Genomic DNA, 14,022 nt, shown 5'->3' with positions numbered 1-14,022 from the left:
AAATTCCTTCCCTTCTGAAGGGGGAAGAAATTCATTCTGATGTGGAATCAACATAATCTAGGTACGTGCTGTCTTTCCTCTCTGAAGGCAGCAGGAAGCACCGCCATCTGAGACTGATAGAGTGGTGCATAGCATTGCACTGAACCAGGAAATCTAATCTGTAGTAGATACGGTGTGGTCCTGGGCAGTGAGTAGTATACTGGCTCTATCCTATTTCACATTATCCAGAGGCTACAGGCTTAATGGATGATGAAATGGCTCTTCAAAGGTATAATTGAGGTATGAGGACTACATCTTCTAAAGTGCAATCAGTACCAAAAATCAGTGACCGAGGTGGAATACTTAGGTCCAAGAGCTCTCTAAGCTCTCCACGTGGAGAATCTGTATTCTACATCCCCACATCCTTGAGCTGTGTAGGTTTAGAGGTCCTGGTCCTCAAAGGCGAATGCTTTACTAGAGGACACAGGAGGAATCTCATCAAATGTAAAGCTGCAGATGCCACCCAGTCACTTTGGATTTTTTGTTCCAAGAGACCACTAGACTGAAAAAGAAGTCACAAGACTTAACGGGGTATTTGACCCTGTTAGGAGAAAGAGATAGGGCCCCTGTTACCCAATGGGGGACATGAAAAAATGCATTTGGCATTCAAGTGATCCATAGGCATTTGTTGGTACACCCTTGCTCAAAACTGACAGTAAGCAGACAAACGCAGCAATCACAGCCAGAAAAGGGCATGGTGATGGCAGGCTCCGATTCCCCAGGGACCTAATTCTGGACTATTGCACCATGTTAGTTACTTGGACCAACAGAGGCATTAGGTGAAGGTGAAGGGAGTTAAGAGGAGGGAGAAGGTGAGTGTCTTATGGCCGTGGGACTGGCTGCAGCAGAGGGAAGTGCAGGTTGTGCCATTTAACTTCATCTTGAAAGACCCAATCGAAGGCTGGGAGGGGCCCTAGCACTGTAAAAAAACTGTAAAAAAAACCCCAAAACCCAGTACCTCTAGTATCCCACTTTTATTTCTCCAGTTGTAAGAAGGCTGGTAGCTGATGGCTGATTCCATCTCTATTAATTCTCTTGAGGAGCATTTTCTTATCAAGGTCATATCCCTTCCTTGAGGGCTGCCTCCATCCAATGACAATTCATAGAAAATATAAATTCCAGGCTTCTGCCTGAAGGCATAGGAACTCTGAAGGAAAATCCCACAAGCTCACTTCATAAGATTAGCTAAGTCCTTTGCTGTGACTACATTCCATTTATTCTTCTGCCCAATCTTACTTCCTTCACTCCAGCAATAAGTATTGAGTCTGAGAGTATTTCTTTTTAGAAATAGACTAAAACAAACTTTTTACATGTATATCACCACTTCAGAGTCTTTTAAAAAAGATTTTATTTATTTATTTTTAGAGACAGGGAAAGAGGGAAACATCAATGTGTGAGAGAAACATCAACGGGTTGACTTTCCCACACTCCCAACTGGGGACCTGTCCTGCAACACAGGCATGTACCCTGACTGGGATTTGAACCAGTGACTTTTTGGTTTGCCGGCCAGTGCTCAATCCAGTGAGCCACACCAGCCAGGGACCAAAGTTTGTTTTTTGGGGGACCTCAAACAAGTTGTTGCCAAAACCAAAGAAAAATAACAAGTTTAGAAGACACACCTAAACATACCCTCAGAGATAAACCACCTGTTAAATAGCAAATCACTGCACCCATAGAGGACAGTGCTCTCACTAATAACTTAGTAAACTATAGTATCCTGTCACTCCTGCTTAAATAGAATTATCTATTATTGCTGATCCAGAAAAACACTAGGTGTTTCCTCTCAAAATTGAAATGTGAAGGGGCCAGGAAGCCCACACACAAAACCAGTAAAAGAAGAAAACTAAAAATATGAATAGAAATATTTTATTTTATTATTCAAAAAATTTCTAAGAAAAATAAATAGAACAACCCTAACAACTCCTTAACCTAAACTAATTTTCATTAAACAGTTGCCAATATGGGGAAAAAAACCTTTTATCAAAAAATTAAAAAATGAAAATAGAGATGGACAAAAAGAAATATATAAGATGAAAATTGCCCAAAGGTAGAAAAAATGGAGAAAAAGACAATTATTTTAGAATTTAAGATTAAGTTACAAAGTTCTCAAGGGGTATGAGGTTCCATGAAGAGAGAAAGTAAGAGAATGAAAGTGGAATCAATAAAGGGCTAAAAAGAACTGGAGAGAGTGCGATGGGATAGAAGATTAGCAAGGGTGGTATACTACACATTAAATTGGAATTCCTGGAAAGGAAGAGTAATAACAGAATACAAATAATATTTAAAATTATAGTCCAAGAACATTTTGAGGGATAATGGAAGACTAATGTACATTTTGACACATACTTGTGCCACTTACTGCAGAAAAAGAAATCCAAGATATATCCCAGTAAAAGTATTAGACTTCAAGATAAAAAGTTTGTGCATACTTCACATAAGAAGGAAATCAGAAAAGCATCTCAAAAGCAACATAGAAAGCAAGATAACTGATGATCAATAGTTTTAATAAGCTCAAGGAAAAAAACTGAGTCAAGGATTTTATATCTAGGTAAGCTTTACTTTTTCATTAAGACATATAGAAACAATAGGGGAAATAGAAAGTAGTAATTTGAATCCCACAGTAATAATTTTTGTGGTGAGCAAACCTTTAAGGAGGAAAAGGATATTTTTATAGTCTAAAATATCTCCCCCAAACATTTGTTAGTTACTAGGGTGGTGTTAACATATTCCCACAGATTTTTTGAGACTTCTTCCAGGAGATACAGCATTGTTCCCCTCCTCTTGAATGTAGTCTGGACTTGGTGACTTGTTTCTCATAAATGAAGCATGAATAAGAAAAATAGTTAACCTTACAGAGGAGAAACCTACCAGACCCACACTACTCAAGTGATCAATGTTGACATTATCAGTACCGTAATAAGTCATGCTGACAACATCTACCCTCAATACGATACAATGAGAAGGTCTCTTGACTTCACTGATATTCTTCTTCCAGCTCATAATACATGTCTAATGTTGATCAAATATCAGAAAAATCAATATTTAGGGACATTCTACAAAATATTTGATCAAAACTCTTCAGTATTGTCAAGGTCATAAAAAGACAGGAAACTGATAAACCATCACGGACTAGAGGAAAGCAAGCAGACATGAGAACTAAATGCCAACTAGTATCCTGGATTGAATCCTGGAACAGAAAAATGACGTTAGTGGATACACTGTACAATCCAAAATAAAGCCTGTAGTTAACAGGCTTTATTTTAGTTTTGATAATTGTGCTGTGATTATTTAAAATGTTAATATTAGGGGAACTTGGGTAGAGTGCACATGGGAACTCTCTGAAAATCTAAAATTATTTCAAAGTCAATTTTTTAAATTTTAAAAGATAAGCAGAGGAGGAATAAATTCATGGATTGCCACATAAATACTAGTCATAATTAATATTATTTAGAGCTGACAAACCAAATGTAGCATCATAAATACAGAACAAGGGTAATTGGATATGCAATAAATTAACATAAAGGTAACAACTAAAACAATAATTCAAACCATCTAAAGTAGAAAAAAATATAAAAAGGAAATAAAACAAGCTTTATAAACAGTAAAGATAACATAATATAGTTGGCCCTGACTGGTGTGGCTCAGTGGATTGAGCACTGGCCTGAGAGCCAAAGGGTCGCCAATTTGATTCCCAGTCAGGGTCCAGAGATCTCAAAATGAGTCCAGAGATCTCAAAAATGTGTCAGAACTAGAAATACACATCTGAGTCATCTTTATATTGATGATATTAAAAGCTATAAAAAGTATAAGTATGTCACATAAAAAGAAAGAATGGAAAGTATAGAATAAAGAACCTTATATCTGAAACTTATAGAATCCTAACATTCTGACTATGGTTAGAGGCAGAAGAATCTTTTCCAATCATAAAAGTCATTACTGCATAGTTTAGTTACTTCTTTAAATGTCCCTCTTCCCTATGAATATAAGTGTAGATACTGGAACTGTCTGTGTTTTTTTTTTTTTGAGCAGACTAGAGAGATGAGAAATAGACCTCTCTGAATATGCAAGTGCTGTGAGCGAACGACTGAATGAACAAAAGGAGTCATAAGAAATCAGTGAGTAGGGAAGAGTGAGCAAATGCTGTTGAAATACTAGTTAGCCATAAAAAATCAGACTTTAATTCTCACTTTACAACATTCTAAAATGAATCCCAGTTGAGTAAGAGTGCTTTTTATAAAAATTTAGGCTATGGTAAAAGAAAGATAAAAATATGTTTATAAAATATTATTATAAAATATCTCTGAATGAGGGAGAACATAAATTTTAATACAAATAGAAGAAATTAACTGCTAACCAATTTATCTAGGACTATTCACTTAATAATCCTTTCTTTTCTCATTGACTTGTGAAACTCTTCTTATTTTATATGTAAGTAATAAAATGTAGATAATCTGATTTTTCAAATTGATTGATGTACTGATTCATGATTTAACATCAAATTATTTTAATTATTGGAATGTCATTAAATACTTTAATCTATAAACACCAAGTCTACATCAATATTTGTTTTATTGTTTACTATTTTTTTTAGAAAAATTTAGAATTATTTTGCCAGGTTCTCGAAGAAGTCCTTCTTGGAGGTTTAGCTGTGTTCAATTAATCTGTGAATGATTTTTGGAGAAACAAGCCAAATAATGTTACATCTTCAACTCATGCCATATACTAATAAATTCTGGGCAGAATCAGGAGTAAAGTACAAAAATTTAAACTATTAAAAAGAGAAAAAATAATAAAGAAGAAGGAGGAAAATGGGGAGGAGGAGACAAAAGAAAAAGAGAAAAAAACATTGAGAGTAATATTGAAAAAAACTAGTAGTGTATTTCAGATTAAGAAGTTCTTTTCAAAAAGCATAAAAGATTATACAATACAAAAATCAACATATATGAACAAATTGAATTTTAATTTTATCAATTTATAAATAACAAATATTAAAGTGCTATTAACATACAGAAAACATTTGCCACAAATAACTTCAATATCTTAATATCTTTTTTTAAAATAGTGTTACAAATAAATTAGGAAATAACAGGAAGACTTATAGAAAAAATTAACAGATAATTCATAGAAGTAAAAATGGCCAATAAACAATATTAATTCATTTCACTATTACTTAAAAAATATAAGGTAATAAAATAGTGACTTCATTAATGTTTTAAATGCTTATTGAGTGTTTACCATGGAAGTTGCTCTTCTACCTTCCATAGGACATAACATGATGATGCTTTTAAAAAGGTGAAAGACCTCAGTCACACCTCAAGGTAAATAGATCTGAATCTGCTTAGTCAACTTGTTATAATTCCTTATTAATTATTCCACAAAGTGTGTATTTGACTCTGTGTGTGTGTATTTCCTCTCACTCCATTTTCCTCCCCATTCATGAATCTTATCTAGAGTCATTACTTTAAAAATGGATTATTGCAATTAGTTTGCTTCTAGTCTCTCTCCTGACAAACTGATCTATGTCTGCCAGGTCGATTTGCTGAATGAAAATGAACAGACTTCTGCCAAGAAATTGTAAATATTTCAAATACTCTACATCAGATTAGACATAATGTCTTCCATTAACTACACAAGATTAATCAAGGCAGACTCTTATGCACATTTAAACATTTAATTTTGATGCTGTGTTAATTTATTGAGGTTTGGAACAATAGTCTGACACAATTCCATGAGAATAATAAGAGTTGGTAAGGAAAATTGCCATTGAGTTTTCTCCTGCTTTACTTGGTAATGGTGGAGTTGGGATTAAGATTTGCCAGACAATTTTGAAATTCCATTCATATATCTTCCTTAAAACACAGGCTAATCACTTAGAGATTATTATTTTACATGAAAACATTTTTTGTTTTTCTGTCCCTTATCTATGACACCATTTTAAAAAATTAAAATGTTTCCATTGAAGATAAAGTTCATTTATCTTCAGAATCAACAATATGATTCTGTATAATTTTTTAGAACACTTATCACTTATCACCTCCTTATTTCTCAGGCTATAAATAAAAGGGCTTAGTAAATAAATTAGTAAGTAATTTATTAGTAAAAAGTAAAATAAAGTAAATAAAAGTAAAATAAATTACTTTTATTTACTAAAAGTAAATAAATTACTTTTTTATACTAATTGTATAAAAAATAGCCACTGGCATATCTTTATTCCCTTCTCCAAGTGGTCAAATATACATGAATAGACAGATGTAGAATATTGAGATAGACAGAAAGTGGGATGAACAGGTAGAAAATGCTTTATCTCTCCCCTCTTTGGATTTCATTTTGAAAACAGTGAAAAGGATGCCAATATACGAAATTAAGACAATGGCAATGGTGAAGATTAGAATTGGCATTAAAAATATATATCATTAGTTCATTGATGTAAGTGTCAGTAAAGAGAGTCCGTAGAGTGGAAGGATATCACAAAAAATATGGTAAATTCTATTAGATCTGCAGAAAGTTAACCTTAACAGAAGCCCCACATGGATCATGGAATGCAGGATGCTAGCTATGAAGGTCCCTGTAGTCATTTGGATGCAGAGCTCCTTTGACATCGTGGTGTGGTACTGCAGTGGACTACGTATGGCCATGTAGCGATCATAAGCCATTGCTGCCAGGAGAAAGCTATCTGCAGTTTCAGCAAGGAAGAGAAAATAAAATTGTACTATGCAATCGTTGAAGGAAATCACTGTCTTCAGAAAAGAAGTTTCCTAACATCTTGGGAGTAATGGCACAAGAACAACAGGAATCCATCAGAGCCAGGTTGCCCAGAAAGATGTACATTGGTGTGTGAAGTTGACGCTCCATAAATATCAATGCCACCAGGCCAAGATTACCCATCACAGTGATCAGATAGATGGCAAAGAACACCAGAAACAGAAGGATCTTCAGCTGTGGATAATCTGTAAATCCTATGAGGATAAACTCAGTTGTGAAGGAGTGATTTTCCTTAGCCATTCCTGGCTTCTTGGTTGAGATAGAAATCACAGAGAAATAAAATTCTAAGGTAGAATGGTATAGTTCTGCCCCCCTAATATTTCCATATATCAAATGAAAAAAACTCTCTTTAATCATCCTATGCTGCCTCCTGAAAACTAGCACATGCATAGTAGGTCAAGTCTGTAAGGAGAAAAGTATCACAGATGGTGTACACAGGATTGTCTAGAAATGCTTGTGTGAATCCCCAAGAGATAACAGCTTTTTCTCTGCATGAACTAACCAATGCTGATGTGAGGAGTCCTAGTCAGTGTATATAATTTAGCATCTTCAAAATTAAAAACATTTTCTTATGGTGTCTTTTCTTCCAGGAAAAGAAATAAACAAGTTTAAAATACTTTCTTGTGGAACTGATATGGGATTTGAAAGTCAATTGCTCTTTAGACATCTTAAGTGTCTAATATTAAGAACTCCACAGAATCACAGTGGATTTTTAAAATGGTGCCTCTGGCTTAGTATCCCTTCACAGGGATACTAAGTTATCATTGGATACTTCAGAGAAAGACCTATTAACCTTTAAGACAGTGTAAGAATATGTTAATTTTGATAGTTTTATATTTATTGCAACACATTCTGAATCTTACTCCTATGTTAATAGAACACATCCCCCAAGAAATTATTGTTCTTAATGATCTGTTTATCTTAATAGTTCTTGACTCTAGTTTTAAGTCCAACTTAAAACTATTAAAATATTAAGTGTTTAATATCATGAGATTTGGCGACTAAGTCTCCATTCACAGTGTTCATATTCCTCATGATAAATACCTATGTTGTACTCTCTGAAACTTCTAATAGAGAAATGAATGTCTTCATTTTTGGTGAATCCCATGGAGGTTCTGCATTTATTATATGATTATTTACATATACAAACACATTTACTTCTAATTCCTATATATTTATTGGAATTCAATAATCACCCAAGTTTATTATGTATTTATTATAGTTTAGCAACCATAGTATTACAAGAAACATAGGTTTTTAAGAATGTCAAAATCATCTTTCTTTTATTCCAGAAATTGCTAAAAATATTTGGCCTCAGCATTTTTCAGATAGACACTGTTGAAGAAGAACCTATAATGGTTAATCAACATACATTGTTTTTAAAACATATTTTGAGTACTGGCTGGTGTAGCTCAGTGGATTGAGCATGGGCCTGCAAACCAGAGGATCATGGTTCAATTCCCAGTCAGGGCACATGCCTGGGTTGCAGGCCAGTTCCCAGGAGGGGACACACAAGAGGCAACCATACATTGATATTTCTCTCCCTCTCTTCTTCCCTTCCCCTCTGAAGATAAATAAATAAAATCTTTTTTTAAAAAGTACTCTTTAAAAAATCATATTTTGGTGAGTATTTTTCCTGTTTCTTATCATTGTCTAACCTGAATTTCATAGACTATTTTTCACATAGTATGGTAAGGTTTTCTGGAGTCTTATCACTAGAAGGTTGTAATCAAATGAATAAAATATGTTTGCCCTTTATAATTTAGATCCACAATACTTCAAAAAAATCTTTTAGAATTATTGTATTCTGGAAAAACATAGTATGCAAAGACAGCTTTTTATTATTATTTTAGCAAAATGTAATGGTAAATTAATTGAAAATACTTATCATATGAACTCTGGTTTACTTTTCAATAATCACTGTTTTATGTAAAAGATAATGTATCAAAATAATAAGTGAAAACTCATTCCTCCTTCCCCAATGTGAAATACAAATTACTCAACTGACTTAGAAATCAATCTTACTTTATATCCTATAATTATTTTACAGAATCACTTGCAGCCTTACCTGTATGTTTATGGAGAAGACGATGGTATTTTTGAACTCAAAATAAGGCAGAATGATCCACTGTACTGTGTTTTTTTATGGCTATTTAGGTGTCTTCAATTTAGAGACAGACCAAGAAAATACTTAAGTAAATAAAATACAAAACCAATTAAAAGTGCTGAAGTATTTTAGGGAAGTGTGTATTTTTGCATTTTAATGCTTTCATGTAAATATATTAGAAATCAGTCCTCAAATAAAATGACAAACATTTTATAGTAGCTGATTGGCCACCTGATATTTGTTGTTAGATAAATTAATTAAATCTTGGTCCTTAAATCATTTGGGAGTAAATTATATAACTCTAGGATATTCTCATACCAGTAGGTCAGTGACAATAATTACATTAGCCTCAGGCAAAGTTGAAGTTTTCTGTTGATTCTAGAGGGACTACCTTGGCTCTGGCATCATGGCATTTTAGCAGAAATGCCTAACCCGAGAGACATTGTTTCTAAAACACAACTAAATCAAAGAGCATCAGTGAAAGATAAATATCCTTTGAAATTCGGGGATTAAATTAATGACCATCACTAACATCAGCTAAGAATCATGTTGATTTTTTTCATTGCTATACAATTACAGTTGTCCCCACTTTCCCCCATTACTCTCGCCCACCCTACCCACCCCCACCTGACACATTTAACCCCCCTCCACCGTTTTCTTTGTCCATGGGTCCTATGTTTCTTGATGACCCTTTTCCTTTCTTCCCCCCACTCTCCTCCCCCATTCCTTTGTCAGATTGTTCTTAATTTCAGTGTCTACAATTCTATTTTGCTNTTAGAGACAGACCAAGAAAATACTTAAGTAAATAAAATACAAAACCAATTAAAAGTGCTGAAGTATTTTAGGGAAGTGTGTATTTTTGCATTTTAATGCTTTCATGTAAATATATTAGAAATCAGTCCTCAAATAAAATGACAAACATTTTATAGTAGCTGATTGGCCACCTGATATTTGTTTTTAGATAAATTAATTAAATCTTGGTCCTTAAATCATTTGGGAGTAAATTATATAACTCTAGGATATTCTCATACCAGTGGGTCAGTGACAATAATTACATTAGCCTCAGGCAAAGTTGAAGTTTTCTGTTGATTCTAGAGGGACTACCTTGGCTCTGGCATCATGGCATTTTAGCAGAAATGCCTAACCCGAGAGACATTGTTTCTAAACACAACTAAATCAAAGAGCATCTTTTAATGCCATTACCTATATCAGGTGATATAAAAGAAAAAGGCCATGTAAATCCAGCCACCCACATGATACCTGAATTCCTGAAATAACCCCCTACCAAGTGCCTTTTCATTCTATCTGCACAATGAAGTGGTTAGAAATGTTATCCTAGGTATACGGGGCCAGAAAACATCAGCCAGTACCATTCACCCATTGCCTATGCAGGCACCCTGTAACCTATGAAAATGGTAAAAAAGCCAGATAATTACATTCTCTTTAAACAATGGTTAACTGCTTTGATGAAAACTGAAAAGTGAATTGTAAATAAAGATTTAGTCTAAAAAAAATAAAAAAATAAAAATAAATCAAAGAGCATCAGTGAAAGATAAATATCCTTTGAAATTCAGGGATTAAATTAAATGACCATCACTAACATCAGCTAAGAATCATGTTGATTTTTTTCATTGCTATACAATTACAGTTGTCCCCACTTTCCCCCATTACTCTTGCCCACCCTACCCACCCCCACCTGACACATTTAACCCCCCTCCACCGTTTTTTTGTCCATGGGTCCTATGTTTCTTGATGACCCTTTTCCTTTCTTCCCCCCACTCTACTCCCCCATTCCTCTGTCAGATTGTTCTTAATTTCAGTGTCTACGATTATATTTTGCTCACTTGTTTGTTCTGTTGATTAGGTTCAACTTATAGGTGAGATCACATGGTATTAGTCTTTTACCAGCTGACTTATTTCGCTTAGCATAATGCTCTCCAATTCCATCTATGCTGTCAAGAAGGGTAGAAGTTCCTTTTCTTTTTTGCTGCATAGTATTCAATTGTGTAAATGTAGCACAGTTTTTAGATCCATTCATTTACTGATGGGCACTTAGGCTGTTTCCAGCACTTGGCTATTGTAAATAATGCTGTTATGAACATTGGAGTGCATAGGTTCCTTTGAATTGGTGTTTCAAGATTCTTAGGGTATAATCGCAGCAGTGGAATTTCCAGGTCAAAAGGCAGATCCATTTTTAGTTTTCTGAGGAAATTCCATACTGTTTTCCACAGTGGCTGCACTAGTCTACATTCCCACCAACAGTATGGGTTTCCTTTTCTCCACATCCTCACCAGCACTTGTTGGTTGATTTGGTTATGATGGCCACTCTGACCAGTGTGAAGTGGTATCTCATTGTGGTTTTAATTTGCATCTCTCTGATGGCTAGTGATGCTGAGCATCCTTTCACATGTCTCTGGGCCCTCTATAAACAATCCAATTAAAAAATGGTCAAAGGACCTGAACAGACACTTCTCCAAGAAGGATTATATTGATTTTTTACACAGTTGAGATATCTCTCTCTCCCTTTCCCTCCTCCTATTGCTCTTCTTCTCCCTCCCCACTTTCTGTTCTTTGTTCCCTCTCTCTCTCTCACCCTGTTTACTTGAAAACTACAGTGGAGAGAAGAAAATCATGTTGAACACTTAATGGAGAAAGTGGAATTTAAGCCAAAATGTGAAGAGAGATTTGGATTTGTGGAAAACAGACAAAAATGTGGTTGCATTCTTATTTTATTCCCTTTGGTGAATCTGACCATGATATAGATATTGGTTGACTAGCTACTTCTGATCAGAGAATGGATCATCGAATTTAAAATAACTACCTCTTATTAGAACAAAAGTATATATAAAATTCATCCTAAATTCAGCAACTCTTTTAAATATTGACATATTCTCAGTGAACCTTTGTACTGTACATGGCCTCTCCTCCTCTCAATTTAAGATGTCATAGAGGGTATAGTATTTTAAGGATCATTTTAATTAAAAGATAACCATATTAATGACATCTTGTTTCTTTACATGCACTTCTGGCTTCAGCCTTTGTCATAGTAGCTTGCCTATGAATGACAAAAAATAATTATTTTCTTTTTAAAAAGATTTTATTTATTTATTGTTAGAGAGAGGGAAGGGGAGAGAGAAAGGGAGAGAGAGAGAAACATCAGTGTGTGGTTGCCCCTCACACACCCCCTACTGGGGACCTGGCCCACAACCCAGGCATGCACCCTGACTGGGAATTGAACCACCAAGCTTTTGCTTCATTGTCCAGTGCTCAATCTACTGAGCCACCCCAGCCAGGGCCAAAAACAATTATTTCCAAATGAAGTGGCATCTCTACTTGTTCTATTCATTGATTTACTGTGCAGCAATTGTTAATGACAAAGGAAAACATTTAATTTTGTTGCTGTATTGTTTTTCTGCATTATTTCTGCCAATTTTTAAATGAGTACAGGCATTTTTACTCAGGAAAAACAAGCATTTCCCTACTTGTATATGGCTTTTTATCTCTAATTTTTAATTATATAACCTCAATAGGAGCTTCTTAACTTTCATCATTTAGTTAAATTTGTACAGTAATGGAATGAGTGTGGCATAATGATAGTTGGCAGTGAGTGAGCAGCTGCTTTGCTCTAGGTACTCTTCTCATTTTAGTGAACTAACTCATTTAAACTGCACAGTGGTCCTGTGAGGTAGGTTATGTTGTAATTCCAATTCTACAGATAGGAAAATTAAGACACATAGAGGTTAAGTAACCACCGCCAGGTCCCAAACCTTACAGTACCCAGTGACTTTGTCCCAGTGACCACACTCTGTGCTTTTAGTCACTGTAATATATTGTTTTATGTTAAATGACATTAAACATAGATTTTTAATTTTTTAAATTTTAAGTCTTGTTCAAGTAGTTTTCTTTTACTCCCATCCCAGCCCACCCACCCATCCTTCCCCACCTCCCTCCTATTTCCACCCCTGCTAGTTTTTGTCCGTGTGTCCTTTATATTTGTTCCTGTAAACCCTACCCCTTTTGCCCTAAAATTCCCCTGAAATTCCCTCCCCTCTGGTCACTGTCAGCCTGTTCTCTATTTCAGTGTCTTTGATTATATTTTGCTTGTTTATTTGTTTTGTTTTTTAGGTTCCTGTTAAAGGTGAGATCATATGGTATTTGTCTTTCACCATCTGGCTTATTTTGCTTAACATAATGCTTTCCATTTCCACCCATGCTGTTGCAAAGGGTGGGAGCTCCTTCTTTCTTTCTGCTGCATAGAATTTCACTGTGTAAATGTACCATGTTTTTTTTTTTTTATCCATTCATTTGCTGATGGGCACCTAGGTTGCTTTCAGCACTTGGCTATTGTAAATTGTGCTGCTATGAACATTGGGGTGCATAGGTTCTTTTGGATTGCTATTTCAGGGTTCTTAGGATATAATGCTAGTGGTGGAATTGTGGGGTCAACAGGCAGATCCATTTTTAGTTTTCTGAGAAAATTCCATACTGTTTCCCATAATGGTTGTACCAGTCTGCAATCCCACCAACAGTGCGCTAGGGTCCCCTTTCCCCCACAACCTCTCCAGCACTTGTTGTTTGTTGCTTTGTTTATGATGTCCAGTCTGACTGGTGTGAAGTGGTAGCTCATTGTGGTTCTAATTTGCATCTCTCTGATGGCCAGTGATACTGAGCATCTTTTCATGTCTCTCTGGATCTCTGTATGTCCTACTTGGAGAAATGTCTGTTCAAGTCCTTTGCCCATTTTTTAATTGGGTTGCTTGTCTTCTTAGAGTGGAGTCATGTAAGTTCTTTATATATTTTGGAGATTAAACCCTTGTCTGAGGTATTATTGGCAAATATGTTTTCCCATACAGTTGGTTCTCTTTTTATTTTAATGCTGTTTTCTTTAGCCATTCAGAAGCTTTTAATTTTGATGAGATCCCATTTGTTTATTCTTTTCTTTATGTTCCTTGCTCTAGGGGGACATGTCAGTAAAAATGTTGCTGCATGAAATATCTGAGATTTTCCTGTCTATGTTCTTCTCTAGGACTTTAATGGTGTCAAGGTTTATATTTAAATCTTTTATCCACTTTGAATTTAGTTTGGTGTATGGTGTAAGCTGGTGCTATAATTTC

General features: G+C 35.0%; 1 protein-coding gene across 1 annotated transcript; it reads right to left on the bottom strand.

Annotated features, from left to right (window-relative positions):
- Nucleotides 1-3,206: 3,206 nt before the first annotated feature.
- On the bottom strand, nucleotides 3,207-7,041 carry LOC118995724 (olfactory receptor 5K4-like). Its single transcript, XM_037058821.1, is given in 6 exon segments — nucleotides 3,207-3,226; nucleotides 6,067-6,124; nucleotides 6,219-6,432; nucleotides 6,434-6,479; nucleotides 6,482-6,771; nucleotides 6,773-7,041. Coding segments are annotated over 6 exon segments (897 nt in total).
- Between the last annotated feature and the right edge of the window lie 6,981 nt (nucleotides 7,042-14,022).

This window comes from Sturnira hondurensis, unplaced genomic scaffold, assembly GCF_014824575.4.
Source record: "Sturnira hondurensis isolate 20B ecotype Veracruz unplaced genomic scaffold, ASM1482457v3 Scaffold0010428, whole genome shotgun sequence".
Taxonomy (NCBI): Eukaryota; Metazoa; Chordata; class Mammalia; order Chiroptera; family Phyllostomidae; genus Sturnira; species Sturnira hondurensis.
The sequence above is the reverse complement of the archived record's forward strand: the minus strand, read 5'-3'. Positions and strand labels throughout refer to the sequence as shown.